Source organism: Pocillopora verrucosa, chromosome 1 (assembly GCF_036669915.1).
Source record: "Pocillopora verrucosa isolate sample1 chromosome 1, ASM3666991v2, whole genome shotgun sequence".
NCBI classification, from domain to species: domain Eukaryota; kingdom Metazoa; phylum Cnidaria; class Anthozoa; order Scleractinia; family Pocilloporidae; genus Pocillopora; species Pocillopora verrucosa.
The window spans coordinates 23,177,731-23,203,330 of NC_089312.1; the positions used below are offsets into that span (position 1 = coordinate 23,177,731).

At 38.0% G+C, this 25,600-nt stretch overlaps 1 protein-coding gene across 2 annotated transcripts in view; it reads right to left on the reverse strand.

Moving 5' to 3' along the window:
• The window catches only part of LOC131796673 (acetyl-CoA carboxylase), a 36,240-nt gene that overhangs the window by 4,456 nt on the left and 6,184 nt on the right, over positions 1-25,600 (reverse strand). The window contains exons 11-64 of one of the 2 annotated variants that reach the window (XM_059114279.2): positions 25,452-25,565; positions 25,221-25,280; positions 24,671-24,762; positions 24,211-24,280; positions 23,670-23,833; positions 23,032-23,182; positions 21,266-21,369; positions 21,043-21,124; positions 20,873-20,943; positions 20,037-20,111; positions 19,778-19,843; positions 19,322-19,406; positions 18,851-18,894; positions 18,555-18,645; positions 18,182-18,250; positions 17,769-17,915; positions 17,537-17,656; positions 17,027-17,127; positions 16,432-16,520; positions 16,109-16,236; positions 15,817-15,930; positions 15,425-15,538; positions 14,875-14,964; positions 14,235-14,291; positions 13,640-13,701; positions 13,516-13,564; positions 13,312-13,421; positions 12,831-12,948; positions 11,871-11,990; positions 11,435-11,494; positions 10,977-11,018; positions 10,362-10,502; positions 9,897-9,974; positions 9,693-9,779; positions 9,050-9,118; positions 8,718-8,809; positions 8,257-8,368; positions 7,405-7,491; positions 6,896-6,964; positions 6,213-6,278; positions 5,858-5,932; positions 5,701-5,760; positions 5,247-5,318; positions 4,744-4,881; positions 4,295-4,336; positions 3,852-3,930; positions 3,610-3,707; positions 3,128-3,238; positions 2,941-3,007; positions 2,193-2,269; positions 1,957-2,077; positions 1,381-1,477; positions 1,182-1,278; positions 679-805 (exon numbers count right to left, since the gene is read on the reverse strand). In XM_059114279.2, coding sequence (XP_058970262.1) covers positions 679-805; positions 1,182-1,278; positions 1,381-1,477; positions 1,957-2,077; positions 2,193-2,269; positions 2,941-3,007; positions 3,128-3,238; positions 3,610-3,707; positions 3,852-3,930; positions 4,295-4,336; positions 4,744-4,881; positions 5,247-5,318; positions 5,701-5,760; positions 5,858-5,932; positions 6,213-6,278; positions 6,896-6,964; positions 7,405-7,491; positions 8,257-8,368; positions 8,718-8,809; positions 9,050-9,118; positions 9,693-9,779; positions 9,897-9,974; positions 10,362-10,502; positions 10,977-11,018; positions 11,435-11,494; positions 11,871-11,990; positions 12,831-12,948; positions 13,312-13,421; positions 13,516-13,564; positions 13,640-13,701; positions 14,235-14,291; positions 14,875-14,964; positions 15,425-15,538; positions 15,817-15,930; positions 16,109-16,236; positions 16,432-16,520; positions 17,027-17,127; positions 17,537-17,656; positions 17,769-17,915; positions 18,182-18,250; positions 18,555-18,645; positions 18,851-18,894; positions 19,322-19,406; positions 19,778-19,843; positions 20,037-20,111; positions 20,873-20,943; positions 21,043-21,124; positions 21,266-21,369; positions 23,032-23,182; positions 23,670-23,833; positions 24,211-24,280; positions 24,671-24,762; positions 25,221-25,280; positions 25,452-25,565 — 4,921 coding nt within the window. Of the gene's footprint in view, positions 1-678; positions 806-1,181; positions 1,279-1,380; positions 1,478-1,956; positions 2,078-2,192; positions 2,270-2,940; positions 3,008-3,127; positions 3,239-3,609; positions 3,708-3,851; positions 3,931-4,294; positions 4,337-4,743; positions 4,882-5,246; positions 5,319-5,700; positions 5,761-5,857; positions 5,933-6,212; positions 6,279-6,895; positions 6,965-7,404; positions 7,492-8,256; positions 8,369-8,717; positions 8,810-9,049; positions 9,119-9,692; positions 9,780-9,896; positions 9,975-10,361; positions 10,503-10,976; positions 11,022-11,434; positions 11,495-11,870; positions 11,991-12,830; positions 12,949-13,311; positions 13,422-13,515; positions 13,565-13,639; positions 13,702-14,234; positions 14,292-14,874; positions 14,965-15,424; positions 15,539-15,816; positions 15,931-16,108; positions 16,237-16,431; positions 16,521-17,026; positions 17,128-17,536; positions 17,657-17,768; positions 17,916-18,181; positions 18,251-18,554; positions 18,646-18,850; positions 18,895-19,321; positions 19,407-19,777; positions 19,844-20,036; positions 20,112-20,872; positions 20,944-21,042; positions 21,125-21,265; positions 21,370-23,031; positions 23,183-23,669; positions 23,834-24,210; positions 24,281-24,670; positions 24,763-25,220; positions 25,281-25,451; positions 25,566-25,600 lie in introns of both variants that reach the window. The other variant, XM_059114278.2, reaches the window with a different exon arrangement.

The following is a 25,600-nucleotide window of genomic DNA, read 5'->3' on the forward strand; positions in this document are numbered from 1 at the left end:
GGAGTTGTTAAAGAAATAGAATCTGTTATTGATCATGGGAATATCTTAATTGTCAGAGGAACAGTTCTCTACAAAAATTGGCTCCAAAAAGAATTTCACCTCTGTCTTCTTCCTGTCAATATAATATTATCCAATTCTATTCATCCACGACCTCTCTGATATCTTTCATTAGTGTCTACTGAAACAGTGGATAGCGTTAAAGGCGCGCTTTGATTGGCTATTCAAACTCCTTTGCTATTCACCTCTCAGCAATTCGCGCTGGATTTGCACCCCGAAAAAATAGTAATCGTTAAAGGAATAAATGATGTGTTACAAGAACTTTTCAGCTCAGAGACGGTGGCTGGAGATGGATGTTTACCTCGCCGCTTCGTGACTTAGTAAATATCCACCACTAACCACCTACACTTCGGTGAATAATTGTTAATTATCTGCAAGACGTATCAGATGTGGAAGTTAAGTGCCCGACGCAGCATCATCATACACTTAAATCAAAGAGATTATCTAATATGAACCATATCACCAGATTGTTTATATTGGAACACGAGTGTTTGTACGTCAAGTCATTCTCTGCAAGGAAGGTTAAAAATGAAACGTGAACTAACCAATGGACAAATACGATAGTTCAGCTGCTTTAAGTACAGAGGAGAATTAAATATATCTTAACGAGTCCCCCCCTACCTCCCGAAAATCCTCTCCAGTTGGCAAAAATCATCAAAGGGAGTTGCTCTTTGTTGAAGTCACGGATGGCTTGCGCAGTTTTGTAGGCAGAATCTGGGTACCACACTTGCCCTGCTTGGGCGTGAATCTGAAATGAATGGAGATAACAGTGATGAAAGGAATAACTATTTCATTGAGTATTCCTTGCCTGCTAAACTTCTTCTGTCGTGTCCCTAGGTAACAATTAAGATGATCCTTTCTTATAATAAATACCTCTCCCAAAAATGAAGATGCGCATGTAATATTTTAGATATATTAGTCAGTGGGTAAAATTCTGAAGCCTTTCCTGACATGCCGACTTTTCAATCCCCTCTCTTGTTGTGGCATTAGTTGCAAACAATAAATTAACACCGAGTGGTGTTCAATTCTTTGGAGACGCCATATGAAAGGAATACTGAAAAAAAGAGTAGACCTGTTGACCGAGCCAGTATTTCAGGATTAACACAGAGGAAGTGCGTTCATACCTTGGTGTCGGAATCAGGATTGCCAGGATCTGCAGGAATAACAACTTCAACTGCTCTGGTTTCGACAGTTATCACTCCCATTGGGATACCACCCAGCCTACATAAACAATAAATATTACGAAAAAATGAAACTTGGTCGAAGATAACAAATGGCCTCACTAACAAACAACAAAAACAGATCACTCGTCACTTAAGTTACCTTGCTCTTCCACACACGACAGTCTTTGCCCAACCGTCTAAAGTTTCCACAAAGGAACCATTATCAAAGAAGCCACTGAGCCAGACATCCTCATTTTCTACAAAACAGAGCAGTCAACAAAGTCAATAGCTGTTGTAGGAAAGTTACATAGACGCTTTCAACGACGCAAAGAACGCCCTCGCGAAACTTAATGATACATGATACATCAAGACACACGAAAGTGGTGTATTTTTTTTTTTGGCTTGTAATTCATTTAACAGTAAAGAACAATGAATAGCTGACTCTATCCTACAGCAAACCATTGCACACTCCGTTGGTTAAACCCTTGATGTGCTAACTTATGTTTCGTTCCACAACCATGACGACCCATAAACAAATAGTATATAAAATATAACCACATAACCAAAAATATACAAATAGATAAAGTCATTGTTCTCTGTTTTAAAGCTGGAAAAATTTTTGCTTTGCATCTATCGAAATCGCGCGAGGTTGAACGGACAAACAGAGAGCAAATGTTTCTTCAGTGACTAGGGTTAAATTCATGAATCTGAGCACTTTAAACTTTAAAGTACCAACCGGGATGTGGTGCTCCACAGATCAAGTGCCGAGGATCATATGGTGTCTTGGGTGGGACAAACTCAATTTCTCTCTCAACAGGATCACTCGTCTTTAGGATCGGCAGAGGACCATTTTTGCACTAAACACAAACAACAAAATGACAAGATGCAAAAATACAAAAAATAAAAAATAAAGAAATTGAGTTTTTTCAGCAAAGTTGTCAACGAGAATTGTTGCATTATTGATATACTTACCTTAGGAACATACGAAAGCCACTGCACGATAGCGGAAATTCCTCCAAAATCGTCGGCAACTACCATGTGAGTCACGCCTGTAGAGAGCGTAGGCATAGATTCAGTTATGGGAATTTAGCGACTGTACCACCTTAAGTATAAGGGGGCTGTTGTTCCCTGTTATACAACGCCACGAAGTAAATCCCAATCATAATAACAATCTATGAATAACAACATTAGTTGACGTAAAAACATATTGAAACAAACAAGATAATTAAACATAGCATTTAAAAATGCCAACTGGTCGGTGTCAGAGCTCAGCCAAGGAGATGAACTCGGAGCAACCGACAACAAACCCAGCGAACCCGGGACCACCAGATGACAGGTTCAACGCCTTAACCACTCGGCCACACTGCCTCCTCCTCCATCTCAAGAAAAGAGACTTAAAATAAGCCCTTAAATAAGTTTCAGAACAAAATAAGCCCTTTGGAAACGTAGATTCGTTGTTAGAAATGCGTTCCACGCAGTTGCAAATCGTCTCGTGGATCTGTCAGGAAATATGAGCTTAAAGGGTTTCGAAGGTTTTGTTACTTAGTTCTGGCTGGAGGATTTAGATCAAATGTGTTATTTTCTGCATTAATAAAATAATGAGTGACGGCGTATATGGCAAATTCGGCTCTGCAACTAAGAACACAATGTGCAATGTTGAGACTGTGATAAAAAAACTACTATCTATCTACACCCCCCAAAAATGCGCGTATCAACACACCATTATTGTGCATAATCTGAGGTCCTCCCAGCTGAAGGTTTGACGTATAAACCTGGCGACCAAGGACCTAAGAGAGGAAATATCTATTAAATAAACGAAACAGTATTATCCGCCAAGGTTTCTGTCATTTTTTTGATAACTGAGGGAACAAAAAATAATTTCAAGCTTAGACTTAAAAGGTCTCTACCTTGTTCAGTGCTCCAGATCCCGTGAGTATAACATGCGCATTCTCTACTTGAATAACCCTCTGACCAAGACGAACGAGATAAGAACCAATACCAACAGCACGGCACGTAACCTACAAAAGGGGAAAACACAACTTAAAAGAGGTAAGGCGATCTCGTATTTATCATGTTAACATTTGGGTACAGGGGATAGTTTTTGTAACCCAACCGCTTTAAGAAAACTGTTTACCAAGTAGCACGCGAACTCAATGCATGGACTGAGTAATAACATAAAACAAGATCGTCAGATTCGGCCACCTTATGCTTTAGGTTCTATCATTTTTGTCTTCATTGCTCGGTTGCTGAGGACTGTAAAAGTTCTTCATTCAAACTGATCAGTCAACAAACATTTCAATTGAGAAAACGCACAGTTTTGAAATATTTTTCCGATCGATCTCCAACAGTTCTCGAATTTTCAAAATCATTACAATGAACAGCTACTTACAAGACTCATGGTCACGATATCATCGTAAGCAGCGGACATCTCTCCGGCGATCATGCCAGACCCTTTTAGATTTTCCACTCCGATACCATCATCACGCCCTGCAGAGAGTATGTAAATAACTAATGAGATAAAACCTCAGAGGAAAAGTTCATGATAATTGATTATAGAGATTTATGACTTCTAATGGCTCGAAGAGGACTCTTCACACTTATTCATTACAATGCAGTGTGATTAATGCTCACCTATGATGTCAGTGACTTTGTATCGGGACTCGCCGTCATCTTCAATCAGTTCAGCATGCATGGAGTTTGTGGCACTCAGCTGGAATGATAAAACATGATCACATCACGTTTCAATAGAAACTGCTGAACGATAGGTATCTAGAGCTAAGGAGGAAACTCTCTTTGTCAGTCAGTGGAGAGGGAAATTCGGCTAATAGAGCTGACATCCGAGTACCTCCGACAGAGGCCGAAGCCGAAGCCGAACCAAAGACCTTCCGATTAGTGCTACCAATGCTCTGTAACTAGGCATAAAACAGGTAGTTATATTTCTTCCTTCTAGGAGTGTTTGGAAAGATAAGAATGGGTCAGCGTACAAGAGCACAAAACGATTCTCGCTCCCTAAATACAGGTAAGCAGTTTAAGAAAATGAAACATCATAACGAAAATCATGACACCACTCTCACCTTTTTGAAGTCACTGGGAGTGACATAAATATATTTGAAGCCCTGAAAAGATAAATAAACTTTAAGTCAAACAGAAGACAATTAACTCATAGTAGGATTAACTTACATAGAAAAGTTTCTGTTTCCGGGATTGACTTATCGGTAAGTGTAAACTTGATATGGTTGCATTTAACTTAAATCTGGTAGCACATACTGCCTGTCTAACGTGTGGAGAACAAAGGTCTAACTGAAGTTATATTTATTTTGGTGACAAAAACTTTAACGTCATCTTCCGACTGCTTCCTGGGTTCAAATTTTAAGCTAATTTAAAGAGCTAATTAGATGAAAAACTTCTGATGTCTTTTTTTCTTTTCTGGCGTATCTAATCATCAGGTATACTCTACAAAAAAAAAAAAAGAAAAAATAAATAACAATAAAATAACATGAGACAAATTTAAAAATCCTATGACCTTCTCGGGTGCAAAGGGATCATTCCAGGCCACTTTAAAGTGGTGCTTTACTTCCTCGGCTAATCCAATGCGAGCACCACTGTTAGCAGAGATATACACAAATGGTAGGCCCTGAGCCCTTGCCATTTCAGAAGCTCTCTGAAAGTAAGATCAGAAAAGATAAATTAGAACACTGAAAACAAAAGTAATGTTTGAATTCAGTTGAACTTTAATAGCTATGGAGTCATTCTGGTGGTAACTTACCATCTGAGAAGTATTTCACTGGCAATAACAACGAACTGTAGTTCGGAGAACTCCCTGAAATGCTAACCCTCGACTTAAACATTTAGCATTCCCAGTTTTCTCTTATTTTGGAAAGAGGTCTATCGCTAGTTCCAGGAATTTGTTGAGTGAACTGTAAAAAATATTTACTAGTTCTTGGCTTTTTTTAAAAGCTAAGTTATCGATTATTCTTACTATAACATAAACCTCGAATTCATTTGGTCAAGTAACTACAACATTACCTTGAAAAGCATGTCCTCTGGGGGAGCAAATGAGCCGATCATCACTGTGATGTCATTGGCAACAACAATTATCTATAAACAAAGCGTAGACAAAATAAATGAAAACAAAACAAAATAAAACAATAGACAGTAAGTAAACTAAGTTTCCATAACTTCAAAGTAGTGTAGGGTCGAACTAATTCATCCCATTCTGACAAATCGCCCTACTTTGCCTGGAAAAAATCTTAGGTTCTCCGGAACCCTTCCCAGCTTTGTCGCTCGTTTCATTGGCCGAGATCCCAGAACAGGTTACTCTCCACTCTCTCAGCCAATCATTTTCGCGCTTGAGCTTGACTAAGTAAGATTGCTTTAAGTTCTTGGGGTTTTCTTTCTGATATTTCATTAGCTTCCATTGGCTCTAATGATTATCAGAGGCATTCTAAGGAGAAGTAAGCAAGTAAGTTAAGTTACTAACCTCACGTCCTTCTGGACATTCTGGTGTTATACATTGCAGTCTCCATGCTATCATTCCAATCTGAGTCATAAAAGTCGTGTTAATGTTGCCTATAGTAGAACACAGAATATAATCCACAAGCATTTTTACCTGTGTGTTGGTGGTATATATCACTTACAGTGTTCTCTCCATGCAATCTGTTCATTGGCATAAGTTGATCGTTTTCATCCAAAACATACTCCGTAACTTTCATCTGAAATAAAACGACTATGGAAATGAGAAAAGGAGAAACCTCACACCATTTAAGCAGCATATTGCCTTTTTTATTTATATTGTTCAGTATTGTGCTCAAGACTAGATAACAACAGTTCAGTGTAAACAGTCAGCCCCACCAAACCTATAAACACACGTACGATTTTGTAACTGATTCAAAGAACGCCTTTGTATTATGGATGATAGGCCTAATACTGGGTCTAAAACAAAGATGCATGCTACTGAGAGACTGCATGAAAGACATGACATGATAAACTTACAACATTGGTGGGGCATTTTTCCTCCTTGTGTTTAGAACACCATTGTTTCCATTGCCTTGCGATAGCCTGATACGTTAAAGAAAAGAGAAACCTCGTTTGCACGAGTACTCCTATTTTGTCCTACCGAAGTTACCGTGGATTCACGACATAGAAGCCTGTGAAGTGTCAAGTTTAGAAGAGTCGCGTCACGAAGGGGCATCTTGAAAAGTTAAGCTTAACGTTCGTTAAGCACAATCCGTGCTAATCTTTCTCAGTCCCAACCATCCACGTTCTGTTCTTTCCTCCCCTTCTTACTCCCCCTCTCTCTCCCCCCCCCTCCCCACTCCGGTTATCAGGAGTCTCGGGATAACTTTCAAACTCTGTACATGTGGAATACCACGTTTCACTTCACTTTTCGCGTGGGCTCTAAATCCACGCTGCAGAAATGTGGCCTTAAACTCTTCTTGAAAATAACTTAAAATTATACGACTTGAGAGTAAAAGCAGCTCCAAGGAGACAGGAAAAAGCTCAACTTTTGTTATTTGCTGTGTTTTGAACACGTCATACTTCGAAACCTCTCTTCAGCATACCAAACGGATCTCTCTTCAAGCTACAATTAGAAATCTCCTAGGATTAAATTTCCTGTTAACTTTGGGAGAAGTTATACCCTAAATTCTATTAGGGCAGTAAGGCAGATGACTCACTTGCTGAAAAAGCTCCGGAAAATCATACACGTAGGTTGTTCCAAGAGTCTGTGCCGAAAAGCGCTTCAGCTAAAGAAAAAAAATGGTAAATTTATCCTTACGAATAATAAACCGTCGTTTTTAGCATTGATAAGGTACCACAACAGTATTACCTATCAATTTTTTCGTCTTCCTACCTATTTGTAAATTTTCTTAGAGCTATGATGCTAGGTGAGCGAGAAATCTCTCAAACTGCAATATACCTAGATGTCTCGTAACGTTTAAGTTGTATCCAGCTCTGACCAAAAAAAAAATATATATATACACACACACACATATATATCTTAGAATTTGTATACAACTCTTGTTATGTCAAAACAGTTAGTGCTGGTTGAAGCTACATTTCCCTTTCAATCTAAAATATTCCAGCAATTCCCAATCTTCAAGCATCAATAAAAGGTTCAGCATACATCATCACCGTAATTATTATAAGAAACACACTGGCGAGCCAATTTGACGGCAGTAGTTACCTGTAAGTGGTCCTTCGTGACGTAAGGGGTGCTTACAGGGAGTCCGTGGTGAGGACCTTGTTTCTGATCATAGGACTCAAACACAATCTATACAATGATCCGGTAACAAGGGTTAATAAAAAAAGTGAAAGAACGACTACCAAAGCACATATTGTAGATATCCACACACTGTATAAATAAACGTTTTATCTTTTTCAAGCGAGACTTGTACCACAAGTTTGAGGGTTTACTAAGAAATTATATCGCGGTCCTTCTTGAATACGTTAAATACGTTACGCAGTGGAAGACTAAGTGGCGAACAGAAATCTGGATCGAAAGGTCCAAATTCGGGCCCTTGGGTATGTCTTTCTTATGATTAAGCCTTTAGATTAGTATTGATATTCTCCACACTGATCTCTCTACATTTCCTCTGGTTATAACGAGGAGAATATTTTTGACAATCAAAAGTTTCTTCAATTGTTGATCATTGACATCATTCTCATGACCTTTACATTTGAGTCAAGAGTGATATTGTGAGAAGAAATTAGACGTCAGGGTGAACAGTTACCATCAATTGTAAAGCAAAGCTATCAGTTGCAGCAGCACGAAATTATTCAAAATCATCAACTCACGAAGACCATCCATATCAGTATAGCAATCGGAACGTTGCGTCCTCGACTGATACTTTGACTCTACAATTGATCGCGACTCTAACTTGTGAGAGGAACAAGTAGACATAAATTCAGTGACAGTTGCATCATCAGTTTTCTGACATCACACCGACCACTGTCTCATCCCCTGTTGCAAGAGCCTCGAACTAGTAAGCGATGGCCGCCTTACTAAATATATGTACGATTTTCTCGAAATCCTTACCTGTCCTGTCCTTGGGTCCGTTATCTCTCGGTAGATATGGAAGCCCAAATAATATCCGGACTCGTTGGACATAAACACCCTCAGAGGAATCTTTTTTCCAGTGGGAGTGAGCCTAGAATATAAAATAATTCAAAGATAAAGACTATAAAAACAAAGAATAACTCTCAAAGTAGCCCAGCTTCCGACTAGCATTGAGCGGTTGAGAGCATCACCACTCTCCTTTGGATACCCTCCCCTCCCTTCCTTACGCATTTCGCTAAATTTGCTTGGAAGCCATCATTCGCACTCTTGAGTGGAGAGAGGCTCCACAAGGAAAAAGGAGCTGACATTTGTAACCTTTGATCCAAAGACCAGCAAGCTATCGTTTGGCCGCAGCGTCTCACGCGTTTATTTAGTGTAAAACATAAATCGACAGGTATTTATATAAAACTCTGGTTAAATACCCCAACATCGCTCAATACCTGATAGTGACTTTCATTTCAGCTTGAAGCACACGCAGCTTCCACAGCCGTCTGCCATATCGCGTGACTATGTGACGTATACTTTCTTCAATCTGTCAAAAGTGCAGAATTCATCGGAAAATCTGTCATGTTTTATGCTATCAATAAAATCATCACCTGAATCATACCGGTCTGGTAGAAAAACAATCCGTTTCAACTGATGGACCGTTTAACTGCTATCGTTTACCTTTTCCTCCCCTGTACAATCAAACCACTTCAAAACAGTGTCATTATCATGTTTAAATGCAGTTATCCCCGTAAGACCTAAATCGTACAAGATTAAGCAGACCTACCCTGTTTGGCTCAATAATGACACAAGGCACGAAGTGCAGGAAAATGTGATTGCAGTCTGTTCTCTTGGGCTGCAAGGAAAAACACACTGGCCTCACCCAAATTGAAACTACTATAATCGAAACTCCCGTAGGCACCCAGTCGTAGGTGCTCACTTCTAAGATCTGCCAAAGAAAGCAATTTGAGACAAGAAAATTTTTGCTATTCTGTAAAACTGGCCACGTCAGGAGGTGGTCTTTTAAATATCAACTTTCCAGTGACCAGTGCTTTGATCTTTTCACTGCTATACTTTTGCATCCTAATCAGCTGCGATAATTTCACTTTACATAGAAAATAAACAAAACAAGCTTGCTTTACGTATTACTACTAAATGAGCCTTGAAATCTGAATTTTTGTTTTGTTTTCCATTTATTTTCTTCTTGGCCGGGAGAAAGTTGCGATTTAGAGCAAATAATAGTGCGTTTTGTTAATTAACTGCACTACTGGGAACCAATCAGATTTTAGAGATCACCTATGATTTCAAAATGGATGTTGCAAAGCAAATAACCATGGAATTATTTCATCGTGCCGTTTGCTGGAAGTTTATTAATAGCATATGATACTGGTAGCAAAAATTAAACATTTAATGCACAAAAGAAGACTTACAGTCTCTGAAACACAAACTTCCAGTTGATCTAAAGACTCGAGGAGTTGGATCTCGCTCTCCTTTTCCATATATTCAAATGACGCCTCCTATTAAAGAGAAAAGAAGCGCAAGTTGTAACTTCTTCATATTGAAAACATCTCGTAATGGAACATAATACCGCTGTCTATAGGGTAACTCAAAAAAGTGCGTCAGTAAGGTCTTACCCGGGTAATGAAATCCGAATGTCTCACAATGCTTCTGATGAAGAACCTGTGGTCTGTGACTTCTGAGTGAGCTGAAATCTGCGCAAAATATGATAATATTGACATCATCAGCTTCAGAACAATATTCCTTCTTTTTAACTTAACACACTGCCACCTCATTCAGATTATCTTTACAATGTCAATGCTAAACCAAACAATATCAAAATTAGTCTTAGGAAATTTTTCAAAATTATAATTAACAGATAATTTTTTTCACATCCTCTTCCATCAAAGCATTCCCTTGAAGAGGTTTAAGTAATTTTATTGGAGATCAATGGGACTTTTCAAGGGCTATGGTCCTTCAAGTGTCCTGCCTTTGCATTGTTCACTGATCAAGCGGTGTAACAGCTTTTTCCAACCACTATGAACCAACACAAAGCAGACACAAAATCATGGTTATAGGAACCTTTTAAGATTAATGAATACCTTCTTAGCTGATCCGAGGTACAAATGAATGTTGTGGTTTGTAGTTGGAATCGTCTCCAAGTCAAAGTTTCGTAAACGATTAACCTCCAACTGGAATGCCAGAGCTGGCTCCAAGTGACGATAAATGGAATCTTCTTCGAACTAAAAGGAAGGTAAACAAATACAACGGCACAAGTTAGGACAAGATTTCTATCTACTGCCGAAGTAAAGAAGTCTCAATACCCTCACAGGGGCAAGCCCGTAACCTTCCGTATACTGGTCTGTTGCTCAGAATACGGTACCAACGAGAGGATCATGGGTAGAGCAGACCGGGTGCTTTTGTCGACCTGAAGCCGAATTTAATTACAGAGCTTCCTTTGGCAAACTTTAAACGGAAAATGTTTCACTTTAAGTACTAGCAAAGAAAACTGTAAAGCAAACCATTAAAAATGGAGAAGTGAAGGAGAAGAACTTTTGTTAACATCTTGAAAATTCCCTTGTTATTTCTTCTATACCAACAAACCGGATCTTTGACAAGTCCTTTCTTTAAGTCCTCTCTCTTCGCATGTCGATCAACCTACTATAAACACATATATCAGGAGAACGTTTTTTTTTTTTTAACAGTCGCATACTCACATCGTCCCGAGCTCGGAAGGTGAAGAACCATGGCATCATGCCCTGCTGAATACGCCATAATTTATCAACCTCTATAACATTGTGTCTATCATACTACAAACAGAGTGCTTTGGATTGAGAGCTCTTTCTCCTATTTTTAGTTTGTGCATCAAGTTGCCAATGGTGCTGGTTTGTATCAGACTTGTGGCGGACATTTTTTATATACATTACAAACGGTAGTGCAGGAAAAGCAGTGTAATGGTGGACCTCCTTTTCTTATTTAGAGTAAAAAAAAATTCATGTGATCACCCTTTCTCAATGACAGTTGTCAAAAAAAAAAAGGAAAAAATAAACAAAACGGAAAAAAGAGAAAAACCGAGATCACCACGATCGCTATCAACATAAATATGCGATATTTCCTTCCGTCCTCGCAAGTCACAAAACATGCTCATACCGAGTACACGAAATAATTGCATTACCTTACAATCACTTAATAGGTAAGTGATTCTCCTGATTCCCTTGTCCTTCAAAATCTCTTTCTAAATAATAACAAGAAAAAACGATTAGTGGAATGATTGGCTCAGAAAAGAATACCTTCTGCTTTTACCCTTTTTCTGCATTTCTTAAAAATTTAACTGGGTAGAAGATCCAAAGCTGGCGTAAATTTAAGAAACTCTCTGCCTGCAGCAAATGTAGGAGAAATCGTGACCTAATGATTAGTGCGCTGGACTCTGGATCAATTGCTTCGGGTTTATGTACCCCTGGATATAGTAACTGTGTTGTGCTTTAAGGCAAGACTCCGGCAGCACTTCTATAGTGAGTTAATTTGATCCCCCCTTGCGAAAAAAAAGAAAAAAATATAACCAAAAAAAACAACAAAACAATAAAACAAAAATAAAACAAAGCAATTCTTACCTTGGATTGTGTAAACTCATACACCAGCTTTCGACAGATTTCCACATCTTTGCAATTCTTTTCAACTCGCAAAGCGACGTTTATAATGTGAATTGGTTCTTCTTCCTTTCCAGCACCAGGCTAAAAACAAAATCAAAACAAAAAAGTAATATAAACAAAAACTCGCGCTCTGAAAATATTCACTTGCACATGCATGGGCTTAAATACTGTAGTTCTAATAAATACAATTTCTGTTCTTTATCACTGAACAAAAAAGGTAATTGGAAGGAACTTACACCCAATCTCGAAACTAATAAAAAATACAAACCAAAATACTTCTTCTCAACAAACAGACAGCGACAATGTTTGAGAAGATAAACACTCCACGCTTAAACTAACTGGAAGAGTAAAACATATACAGATATGCCATGGCTAAAACCAAAACCTGACCGCTGACCACGCATGCAGTTATAGGAGAAAAGCCACCATTTGTCCCTCTCCACCAATATCGGTTATTTTGTTGTAAAAATTTGTCGGTTACGGGCTGCGTTCTTTTCTTTTTTTTATTCTTCCTAACTCTTTAGTGCCTGGCTACTCTAAAAGGTGTTATCCTGCAGTTTCGCTTCATTTAGAGCGCATTTCAAATGGAGTGTCGTAGAACTTAAACTAAAGAAATCACAACAGCTAATCAGAACAGAGAAAAATATCACAACGAGCCAATGAAAACTCAAAGCAAAAACAAGCAAACTGCCTAAAGCGTAGGAAAGCGCGAATGACAAAATCGCGATTGGTTTTAGGTTTGAATCTGATTTGTTGAGGGAGTCGGGCAAGTTTTCTAGACCAATCACGGAGCAAAGTAAAGCAAAAGCAAACAATCCCAGGTTACATTGGACAATTAATAGAAAATTGATCTAAAGGAAATTCTCTTCGTTTCCATGAAATAATTTCAAATATATTGACGTTGCTTCACGTTATTCTTACCGCTGGCTTATTTTCAGCTTCAAACACAGGATCCAAACTCATCTTCCTTCCCATTGGTGATGGGGACAACTGCTCTGGGGTTGTAGGCTCAAAACGATTCATGATTTCCTCAAAATTCCTGGAAAAGAATAAGAAGATGACACTTAAACATAGTCTTTGCTTGTTTTTATTCAAGTAAGATGTTTTCGGAGGGGTTGTGGGTACTCCTTTCCAAATTCTCTGTGAACAAAATTATTTCAGTAAAGGTCAACCAGTCATTACTGACAAATCATACTAGTGGCCTAGACCTTATCAAGAAAATGGACTGGACGCTGCGATGGCAGAGTACAATAAAAACTAATAAAAAGTACATACACTCTATTAAATAAAAAGAAAAAGGACATTCGGGGGTGAAAATCAAATGCTTCGTAAGGATGTGTGCACCTTTAGGGGGGTGAAAGACCGTCCCTATTAATAGACAACAAATAAAAGAAAAATTTACTTTTCGAATTCACCCATTGACTGAAACGCTGCCATTACACCGGTTCTTTGGCATGGCTGTAAAGGCTGCTGATTGATTAGGTCATACATATCTTCACTAAGACTGCGAACCTAAAGGGAAACAAAGCGACATTAAAAATTGAAACAGGGCTAAAACAGTCCAAAAATTCGATAGGACTTTTTTCTAAGACAAATGTAACCTTACCCTTGGCATGGCAAGAACAGTTCTACTAGAAGGAACTCTTTGTGGCATCCTAAGAATCACAAGACAAAAGCAGTCAGTAAAAGTCGCTGGGACATGTCAAAATGTGTGCTAGAGCACAACAAACCTGTTTGGATGTGCACTTGGAAGAATAAACTGGAACTCCACAATTAAGACATTTTCGTCGATCTAAGAAAACAGAAAATACAGCAAAACGTTATCAAAAGACTTCACGGTTAATATTAGATTACGTCTCTTATTCTGATCTTTGTTTCCACTTAGCTCGTGATACAGGATCTTCAGTAGCATTTAAGTTGAAAGAAAAGATACTAATTCTAAAGTTTACTTCTTGAGCAGCATACTCAAACGAACAAGCGTCAGTAGGACCACAGAATAGAAGAATTGTCTCACACCCAGTACTGCCTCAAGCTCAGTTTCTCTAATTGGGTTCCATCCCCGATCACAAGGCAGGTACAATAAGACTCAAATACAATACTCATTATTGACAAAGGAACTCTCCCTCAAAAAACGAACAATATCTGATTGTGAAGACCATAATACATGCTACAAATTGTTATTATTGTTTTAAAGAAAGGCCATTCTGATGAATTTGTCTTAAAGGAAACTCCTTAAGCCAACGTTACCAACAACGTCGGTTGGTGTAGTGATTGAATAAAGCTAAGGAATAACTGAGAGATCTTTAAAGTTATATAACTATTTACCTTCTCGTGGTACAATGTGGTGAGTTCATAGGCTTGGTAACTACGTCTGATGTAAACCTACAGAACATGGTGTAAGGAAATATCCCTCGTCAGAGATACAACAGAGTGAAGAAATAATTAAATATATAAACAGTTGCCTCCATTTGGCGCGAAAATAAGCACGGCTTTTTGTCTGCTGACACTACCCGTTCCAACGTACGAACAGTTTTCCAAGAGCGAAGCTCGAGAAAACTGTGAGCTTCGATAAACAGATAACGTCCAAGGACAAATGTGCGAGCATATTTTCACGCCAGATGGAGGCAAATGTGTTCATCATCCATCAAATATTGTTCAATGTGCGCGAGAAATGTTTACGAACGACTTGCTGTTTACGGCAGCGGATTTACTCTTTTCAGTGTTCTCTAATGATACTTTATGAACAAAAAAACCCTTTCCCTTCTTTTGTAAAAACCAGACAACGCACTTAAATTTTAAACAAGGAGTTTCCGTATGGATGTGAGGTTTTAAAATTGGGGAATATCACTGGGGTTTATCCACGAATATTCCCCAGTTTAATCACGTGATGCGTTTAGGCCAATCACACGCGCACAAAAATATTTGAAGTATTATAAGCGTGGATATCATCATTACATCACCATACCTCCAAAGCTGCCCTTTTCACGGCTTCACTGGAGTGGTAGAAGAAGCTTGGAAGAATGTCAAAGATAGCGTTCTCTGACAGAATCAATTTCTGTGACAAAAGCACATTTTAAATATTTACTCATCATTTCCCATAAAGATACAGTTGTTATCATGCTTGCGGTCATCTTTTTCGTTTACTATGCATCGGCCCCGTGGGGTTTGGCAAGATGCTGTAAGTAACAGAAGAGTTAGGGTAACAGAAGGTGAGTTCTGTTGATACTGGGACGAATGCTGTTCTTTTCGAGGGCCATCATATGGGGGGGGGGGGGGAAAGGGGATAAAACAACACTAATAGGGAGTGCAGTGGCGTCCTACCAGCAATTGGGAGAATAGAAGGTTATTCAAATATCATAGATGCATTACCTTTTCTTCACAAAAGTTACGCAAAACATAAGATTCCCAACTCATGTCGGTTTTCACCATAAAAATGGAGAGAAACCAAACCATCGAAGGTGTTTCCTAGTTATGTACGAATGGGGATTTTGTAAGAGAGCAACCTTTAACTATACCTGAAAACTGTCGGAAGACATCTGGTTACCGTACATGTCAATGCCGGAAAGAAACAGTGATTCAATCTGATTGTGACGAAGTTCATAGGATGGTTGCTGTGAAGCTAGCAAGGCCTAAAAAAAAAAGAAGATTGAAACGGACCAAACTAAGGTACCAGGAAATTCATTAAGATCGAAAGAGCCTCAGAAGCGCAGTACAATTTGCTTTTACGAGACTAATCCCATTTCACCCAAACGTAAGCACGAATTCTCATTTTAAAAGAACCTCCAAAGGTGTTTCATTTGATGTTATGCAAATAAATGGCAATCACTTTGAGCGCAAAAGCCCCAAGTAATACCTCAGTGCCGCGCTAACCCTTCAAAGTAACGACCGTAACAATAGTCGAACAAACCTGTCTTGCTCTAAGTGCCACCTTGGCATTATCATGTCTGTTGAGGGTGGTAAGTTCTTGAAGCAGATGGTTCAGTTCATCTGACAAACCAGTTTGCCGTCCGCACAACTGATCCTTAGAAGATCGAAGTTATTCAAAGAGTTTAGCAGCTAAGTTGACTCAAATCAAGTCGATATGTACTATAGTCATCCAATAAACCCTGACGGAAAAGGAAAACTACCACAAATGTCAACGACTAGAGAAAATCATTCCTGTCAGAATGACCAGAAATAGAGTAAGATTATTTACTTACTATTAGCATTATCGTCAGCAGGTTTTTCTTGGCTACAGAAGCATGAGAGAAAATACTTTGCACAACCGGAGAGAGATCTTGCGACTTGTGTTTGTCACGTAACAGTGTGACGCACTTTTCAAAGTTTCCTGCAGAGTTAAATAATCGTTAATAAAATTAACGCTTCGCAATTTTTTTCCAAATGTCTTTGGTCAAAGAGAGCACCAAGGAGTAAATACGGATGAGAGGTGGAACAGGAAGGAGAAAGAATGACTCTTAATTTAATTCTTAAAATCATGAATATCTGTTTGGACGCTCAGAACTTCACTCTTTGTAGACAGTACCTTCATTAAAAACTACTTCATGCTGTAAATACTGCCTTAACAGACTCAAAACCACTGCCTTCATATGTCCACGAATGCCATTGCGATACCTGATGGAAAATTAATTCAACATAGGACAACAATAAGTAAGAAAGTGAAACGCAACTGTTGTAAGTTGTTGTTATTGTTTTATTCTCGGCCAGGAGGAGAGAGCCGAGGAAACAAGGGAATAAAGAAGCCTCCTTCCCATTGACTGCTTGATTGCAAGCTACTCTGACTCATTCTATATCTTTCGCGCACCTACGCATATGTGTGTACATAACAACAACAACAACAGTCGACTCGAAGCGAGTAATGACATCACACGTTCTACATATCCTTTCACTCCTGGAACTTTGAGAAAGCAACCTCGAAATATGCTTGAAACAAAGATCTCATCGCATTCAAACAATGACAGCTTGGAGTGAGGGATTGAATTACATATTCACAAAAGAAAACAGCAAAGCAGATGAAAGACTATCAACACGTTGAGTTACGTTGTAAGCAGGACTGTGTAACGCCAAAAAAAAAAAAAAAAAAAAAAAAGGAAAAAGGTCACCGAAACTGAAATTTTTACCTCTGGACAAGTTGTACAATATTCTGCGTGTTCAAAAAGAAAGCATCCCGCTCAGTTCTTTTAGTCAAAGTTGCTGCATGAGCATCAACAACATTGGCAATCTGCAATAAATTCAGCTCTTTTAATCAGTGATAAATGTTGAACAAATTTCAGGCAGCAATCTTGTTTATTTCTGCATTCACAGTTGCCACCAATTCTGAATGTTTATGGTAAAGGAAAGAAATGTAAAATACTTGCAGTTGCTTACAGGTATGTTTACCTTGTTCATATTTGGAGCCGAATAGTAACGTGGCTTCTCAAATATTATTCACAAGTGTTTTAATACATTTTTCAAGAACGCACTTTATCAACATCAACAGTGTCTCACGTTTTGTCTAAACAAAAGGGAAACCGTAAATCTGCTTCTGATTCAAGAGATAAAAATTTTTATGAATGAGTGGCCCTCATGGTTATCATGTTGCCCAGTACAGCACGGTCATCCTTACTGTATCTTCTTCCTCCGAAGCTTACCTGCTGACTTGGAAACTGACTCAACACGGATGTGATATTACTGGCGTAGCTTGTAAGATGCTTTCTTATGGCCTCTTCAACAGTTCCTGGAATACGGCCCGAAATGGATGAGATCATATCCTGCAAAGAATCAAAACATTCTCTCTTATTCCTAACCAAGATATATCACTTCAAAAACTCAATGGTGATATAACTCAACCTTGTTAAAAGTAAATGATGACAAGTAGCTTACTTGTAATTCTAATAGAGGTAATGCAGGATCTTTCAAGGCTTGCATGAGCGTGTTAACATTTTCTTGTAACCTTTGAGAAAAATATGGTTCACCAACACAGTAACCATCCATGACGTTCTGAAGGTTCTCACGAGCCGTGTGGAAAATCTGCAAAAAAAGTTTTGCAACTGAAATAAACGATGCCATTTCATCTGAGACAGCCCTTTTACGAATATATGATTAGCAAAAGTTTTATCAGGTTTTCTCCCACACACGCCAAACAACAAAGACCATTGCGGTGGTGTTTTGGTTTGTTTCGTTAACTATCACTTTATATTTTGTTTGATCAAAAGCGATTAAATTAGCCGGCACAAGATTTTAAATAAACGCCCCTCTGAGGAAAAAAAACTGAAAAGACATGTTCTTTTCTTCACCTGGTGCAATTTACTTCCTTTAAGTTTGGCTCCACAAGTTTCAGGAAACTGACCAGTATAGGGCTGCGCCTGGACGAACAGAAAAACAAAAAACCCTTGCACATTGTAACAAAAGATATGCTGAAAATAATGATATCATACATCTATGATAACATGCCCTAAAGTTCAACACTAAGAAATATAAATTTTTCGCTATAGCAAAGTGGTACACGCGTTCACCCGTGTCTTTTCAAAGAAAATCCTTTTAGCCTTTTAGCCTGATCAAGTTGCACCGGATCGTTAACTCTAGCCTACTTCTGCTTGGTCTTCCTGTTGTTCTAGCACCTTTCAGCGACTCATGGTTTCATCAAGATATCGTCATCGTTTATATTACCTGTGTAACTTTACTTGGATCATCCAGTTCCAACTTGGCCACGATAGAACCAGGCTCCAGCACAGCTCCAGCATTCTTCATATAGTGCACACTAGTCAAGAAAAAAACCATAATAAATTTTATCTCAAAAAAACTACTTTGATAGAAATTCGAATAGGAAACATCACGAACTCGCAAAAGGCATTAGACAACCTTATGCTTTCGCCAATTATTGTTACCATTCGGCGTCAAAAGCAACAAATTGTTGATTAAAATATTTTGGAGACCAAACTGAAATACAAAAACATCTCACTCACCAACCACTCTCACTGACGGTAAGAGGCATAACCATCTTCATAACCTGAAACCCAGTAAAAATAGCAATGAAAATATGGCAAAAATGTATCTAAACTTTGCAACTGAGGCTTTTCTAATAAAGAGGTACGTTTCTAAAAAATCTATGGCGCTAAGTCGGTAACTGAGTTGATAATGCAAATTGGCCTCCATAGAGAGTTTCAAAAGCTGACTTTTCGAGCGCTTACCCCTCATCGAAACGTCAGCTTTAGAAACTCTTTACGGTGACCAATTTACATCATCAACTCAGTTGATAAAACCAATTGAAATATTTGAAATATAAGGCAATGTTAATTTTTTTTTGGTCATTCAGAGATAAACCTATAAACCAACTTCATCAAAACACTCGCCAAATAAAACCTGAATATATACGAACATAACCTAAGATTCCTATAGGTAGGAACTAACAGCTGAAGAACCACCATTCAACTCACTTCAATCTCAGCAAAAGACTCTCCCTGAAACACATGACCTCCGTCTTCAACAACAAACTGAATAAGCTTTCCAGCGGAAGGGGACCTGATTGTTTAAAGAAAAAAAGATTAGAATGTAACATTGGGTATACTTCACAATACACGATAACCGTTGCTGTATACACCTCGTGAAAACCAAAATAAATTCTGTTGTATATTCTAATTTTGTAAGTTTACATATACCAAGCGTTTAAAGATGAGGGCTTGAGTCTGAAAAAGGATAGGTAAGTAGAAACTGAAAAACTTGCACACGTTTACTTTCTTTATTCATTTTGATTCATCGTAGTTGAACACGATTCCGATAATTCATTTTCCAACAATAGTTCACTCAAAATATTAATCATTCATTACACATAATTTAGACACAGTATAAATAGTAGAAACGAGAATAAGGTCAAAATTGAAAGATGCTATTACCTCAGAACTGTTGGATCGTTCTCTTTCTGGAAGATGCAAGTTTTTCCACTTATTGTCAATCGATAGCTGTTGCAACAAAGGGAAAGAGCATCAATAAAGTAGACACTCTTAAAGCATTACAAGTAAAAGAATTTCCTCTCGAAAGCGAGGAGAAAAAAATTCATCTTTAAATGGACATAAATTACGAAGATAATCACGCACACAGTCGTGTGGAATTTTTAGCTTTCACTTATCAGTCAAGATTTAATTTTCAACCAACCTGTCAACTTCTTCCTTCATGTAAGTGGTGTGACTACTGTCATTCCAGGACAAAAGTAATCCACCATCACTCATCCTGCAAAACAAAGATAAATTCAAAGATTAAGAGTTCAAAGAACAAAACCAGAGTTTTCATATGACTGAAAAAACAAAATCAATATAATAACAAAGTATGTTGATATTAAGCCATTTCAGTATATACTCTATAAGTAAATAGTGCTTTTCGCTCGCGCCGATTGGCTAGATTGGAAGTGATTAGCGAATACTGTTCACCTCCGAAGCCGAAGATACAAAATCGCGCGTCGATAATTTAATTTCCAACCATTCTTCGGAATGTTGACAGAAATTAACTAATTTTTTTGTCGGTTTCTATGTGGTATACTGAAACAGTCATTAAACTTGGTGTTGGTGAAAGTAGTGGATAGTTACCTCCACATCGAAGAATAATTGGTCAATGTCGTAAAAATTAAAAAAAAGGAATTTATTTTACAAAGATCAAATGCCCTTGTTAGTTTTATGCATTCCTGTAAGAGCACCGATAATTTATAGAATAAGCCTCTATAGACTATTGATAATAATTCCAATAATAACAATATAATGATAATAATAACAATTTGGTACAATATAAAATGAAACAGTACAGAGGCTGAGGCTTTTATTGAATAAGCTACAAATTTGCTGTTGAGCACAGCCATCAAATTCAGATAAAACGCTTTTCTCACAAAAACGACAACATGGCAGTGAAATTGGTTTCAAAACTTATGAACAGTGTTAGCATAAAAAGCCAGAGATTTCTGATTTCAAAACATGGATGTTAGCTAGCTAAACAATACATACCTGTGAGCTTCCACTTCTGTCCAGGAGTTGTTCATGACCAAGAAAAATGTGTTTGCCCCAGATTTCCATACCTTGGAAGTTTTTAAAAAATGAAGGGAAAAAACAAAGCTACAGGCAATTATCAGAAACGATTACGTAAAAAAACAATTTTAGTTCAAAATTTCACTCACTTTTAGGCAGTACTTAATTCCGTCATTAATCAGTTCAACATCTTCGGTGTTTACCAAAGAATCAGTTGTAAGAATCTGTCCCCTGAGGTAAAGAAACAAAGAAAAGGCCTAATTAACTATCCTCGCTTAATGAATATTATCGTTACGTCTCAATAATAAGAGCCGGTCACTTCCAACAGACGTAAACTAGCAAGGTATCTCAATCATTATAAGAGTGCTTTACCTTTCCAAAGCAGACTTGAAGTTCACATATCTCTTGCTTATACCTGCTTCTGCCACCTGAACGGCTCCACAGATAACACTCAGGATTACATCAGGACGTTCGGTCTGTTAAGAAGGAAACAAAAAAATTGCCTTAAAGCCGTTCAATCCTTCAAATTTCTTAATAAAGCTCAAAACAAAATTGCTTATCAGCAGAACATTCATAATCTGAAAGAGTCTCAATTTTTCCTTTCGTCACTTTCGTTTCCTTTCAAAACGTGAAAGTTCCATTTTCTTCCCCGAAAACTTTTCGTGACGCTTAACAATTGGGCATCTTTCGTGCTCTCTAAACTTCCCAAGTGCTTCATATCTCTATGAACGCACGCTGACGTATGAACCAATTGTTTATAACATTTTCAACCTGATGGAAAATTTTTTTTCCTCGAGGGATTTGTTTGCTGACGTCATGAGCGTGCACAATAGGAATATGAAGCACGCTCGCGCAATTGAATTTGATTACACAAATTTACTAGCTATGTTATAATGTATAAAGGGGTAAGTTTCTAAAGAAACTGTGGTGCTGCGTCGGTGGGAGAGTATAGCAGGTAATTTAGTGTTAACAACTGGGTTGAAAACGTAAATTAGCCACCGTAAAGGGTAAAAAAGCTGACGTTTCGAGCGTTAGCTCTTCATGCTATGTTATAATGTATGTTTGTTTCTATTCCATTTAAATTTTACGCGGGAAAATGAGCGCGCGCCAGGCCAAACTTGACCTATTCGCGCATGTCAGATAAGACCAACACCTTGTTGCAGTTCTATTCTCCAACAAGTCGCTGTTTATCAGTATTCCTGAACGGTTTTATAGCGGTTGTTTCATTTACTCTTGGGTAGCTTTTGAAGCAGTTGTTTTCAATTGTTCCTGAGAGGATTTCTGGAGTTCCAGAGCAGGTTTTGTAACCATTGTTTTCAAGCTTACACTTACATTTTTACGGAGGCTGTTTTCGGACGTTCTCGGAACGGTTTGGTGTCAATTATCTCAATTAAGCGTTTTAAAGCGTTTTAGAAAGGTTTTCAAGCTCTCCTGAGCAATTTTGTGGTTTTTTAGGCTATTTCTAGAGCGGTCTTATGAAGATTTTCCTGTGGCGTTCAAGCGTTTTCGTGCCGGTTGTCTTTAAGCGTTTCTAAGCATTTAATTCGTGTCTTTAAGCGTTCTTGCTTGCTTTTGTCTACATGATCAAAACTTTCCTGAGCACTTTCGTTGCGGTTGCTTTTAAGCGTACTTGAGCGGTTCATTAGCAGTTGTTTTTGAGCGTTCTTGACCGGTTTTTGTAGCCCGGTTGCTTTCAAGTGCTTCCTTAGGATTTTGGCCCCATCTACAAAACCGGTTTTGAGGGGTGCCTACTAGATTATTCACCCTCCTCCAAGCCCCACTACCACCTTTTCTTTTTAGATCTCGTTGTCGTGAGGGCTGCCTTACGACCATTGAGAGTTCAGGGTCGTGGTTGCCTCCTAGCCAAAAGCCCTTCTCTCCCACCTGAAACCATGGTCACTCACATGCAGGCCAGAAATGGGGGTTTGATCGCAGGATTTGCCACTGGGGGAGTAGTCGTCTGCCTGGGGCTGGCTGAAGTGAATGTTGCTACATTACCCAGGACCCACATACTACTTAAACAATTAAACATTAAATTAAATATTTCTGAAAATCCAACAGAGGATGAACTGATAGATGAACTGAAAGTGAAAGAGGAACAAATTTTTAAATGAGTAGTGTGACAGGTGATTACTAACCTGAACCTGCTTGGCAATTAAATAGTCCAACCAGCCAGTGTCTATTATGTTTGTTGAAAAATATTCATGTTCCAGCAACTGGATCAGGTATTCAACAGTGGTACGGAAATCACCACGAATAGAGATTTCCTTTAAGGCCAACACCATATTTCTGAAAAATAACAATTATTTAACTTATTATTTTAATTGCCTAATGACTAATAATGATTACTGAGCATTAATTTTAGGAAAATTATGCCCAGTTGCTACATGGTTGGCTGAATTGTCCAGATTGTTCCAGCAGTTGTTAAAAACCAACACAATCAAAATAAACAAAATGGAACAAATACACAGATGATCACTAAAAACTTAAACAATTAGGAAAAAAATGGGGAATAAAGGTATAGCTGAAGTTTCAAATCCTTTGGAACACAAATGAGACGAGATAATGATATCACCAACAACCTGCGTAGGGCTGATGCTGGGGTTTTGCCGATTTTTGCCATATGGGCCATTACAGACTGTATTCTCCATAGCATTTTTCCAATAGACAGTAACACATGAACAGGCATACAAAAAGCTTCTATTTAAAGAGGTTTTTTATATATTTATTATTAAATGTCTTCTTTAATTCACAACAATGACATGAACTTCCTCACCTCCTTGCTGCATCTCTGTCCTCTCCCCAAGCAAAGCAATGCCCAAACTGAGAGTCTGCAAATTCATGCAGGCCACCATCAGCTCCTACACTGAAGTACCCCCAAACATTTTTCATACTGCGAAATGTCAACTCTGTTACTGTACCACTACTTGGTTTAAATCCCTGCAAACATTAAGGAAATGGTCAGAATACCTTACTGATAGAAAGTTTGACATCAGCATTTGTTACAAATATATATATATATAAGACCCACAACAATTGAACTGTTTTTCATTTCATGCATCCCTGCATAATTTAGTTTTTAGCCAACCAGAGGGATCATTTTAAAGCTCCATTCAAGTCAATATAAACCTTATTGTCGACTCATAATTCTATTAAGACATAATAATAAATGTTGAGACTAGGCTATAGAGAGCTGCAATTCTTAAACATCCGGCATGTTACTTCCTCTTACTTTGAGGAAATTGGCTGTGTTACAAAAAACAATTGTCAGTGTGTATTATTTGGATTACTTGTAGAAGTCAATATTACTAAGTTACCTCATCTGGATTCTCAGAGGTAATTCGTGTTGCAATAACATGTCCCCTTGGTTTAGGAGGGTTCTGCGGCCTGAAAAAGGATTTCAAATAATTTTATTTAATTAATGAGTCAAATCCATTTTCCAGTGTGTTGTATATAGTCTAATATATAGTTTACATAATTATATTTGTCAATACTGAACAAAAAGTTAATCAAGGAAAAGCATCTGTGTGTAGTGATCAAACCAAAGAATCTTAAATTTTGCAGTGTGATGCTCCACCATGATCTAAAAAAAAAAACTTATTGGCAAGCTGAAGTCATAAAACACAATACAAGTTGTCAAATGAATGTGACCAGAATCCTTGATGCTGCAGGGATCAGCAATGTCAAAAAAGCTCCCCCAGTGAAAATCAATTGCCACTTATTTTATCATTATGATAATAATTATTTGAACAGAATTTAAACATTCGAACAGCTTACTTGTCAAAGTCTATAGGCTCCTTTCCAAAGGGATCCAAACCATACATTGTCCTGACATCCTTAATGTTATACAGAGGAATCCCCATTGCCACCTGCAAGACAGAACAAAAAGTACATGGGGAACTAGTGCAGAACTTTTTTCTACTTTACCTTCCTCAACAAGTTATTATGAAGCCATTTGTTTTGCAGGATTCACATTTTGTATGATCATTAACTAAAGATAGACATTCCTATCTGCCCCTTACCACTGACAAACTTATATACATGTACATGTAAGTGATGTAAACACCCCTGAAATTCCATTGCAGCCCATTTTGTGGGGGCTGTATCATTTTTGTTTTTTTGTCTTTAAATTGTTTGTTTCTTTTCTTTTCTTCTTCATTTAATATTGTTTTTGATTATACTGTATTAAAAGTGAAAATTTTTATTGTCAAGCCAAATATATGCCCGGTTTACTGGTCTGCTGAAAAATTGCACAGCCTCAACCCAAAAATCAAACTTGCTCTGTGAGGAAAATTACATAACTTGGACTAATAGTTGTTGGGTGTACCTGAAGCTGGGCTGCGGGAAGGTTTATGTCAGAAACCATTTCAGTGCAGGGATGTTCAACCTGAAAAAAAAAGACAATAGTGAAAATATAATGAAATACCCCATCATTTGGTTATGATACAGAACCATATTTCAAATGAATCCTCTGATTTCAGTTTTGCAGAGGTGGGCAAATTATATCATAAGGATGCCAGTCAATATGCGATTAGTCTTGGCTTTGAACTACATGTACCTGTAACCGAGGGTTCAGTTCCAGAAAATGAAAAGTGTGATCCTCAGGATGGTAGAGATATTCGACTGTTCCAGCACTGACATAACCCACAAGACGACCAAGCTTAACAGCATCCTGATAACATAGAAAATCAGGGCTCGTTTAAACCT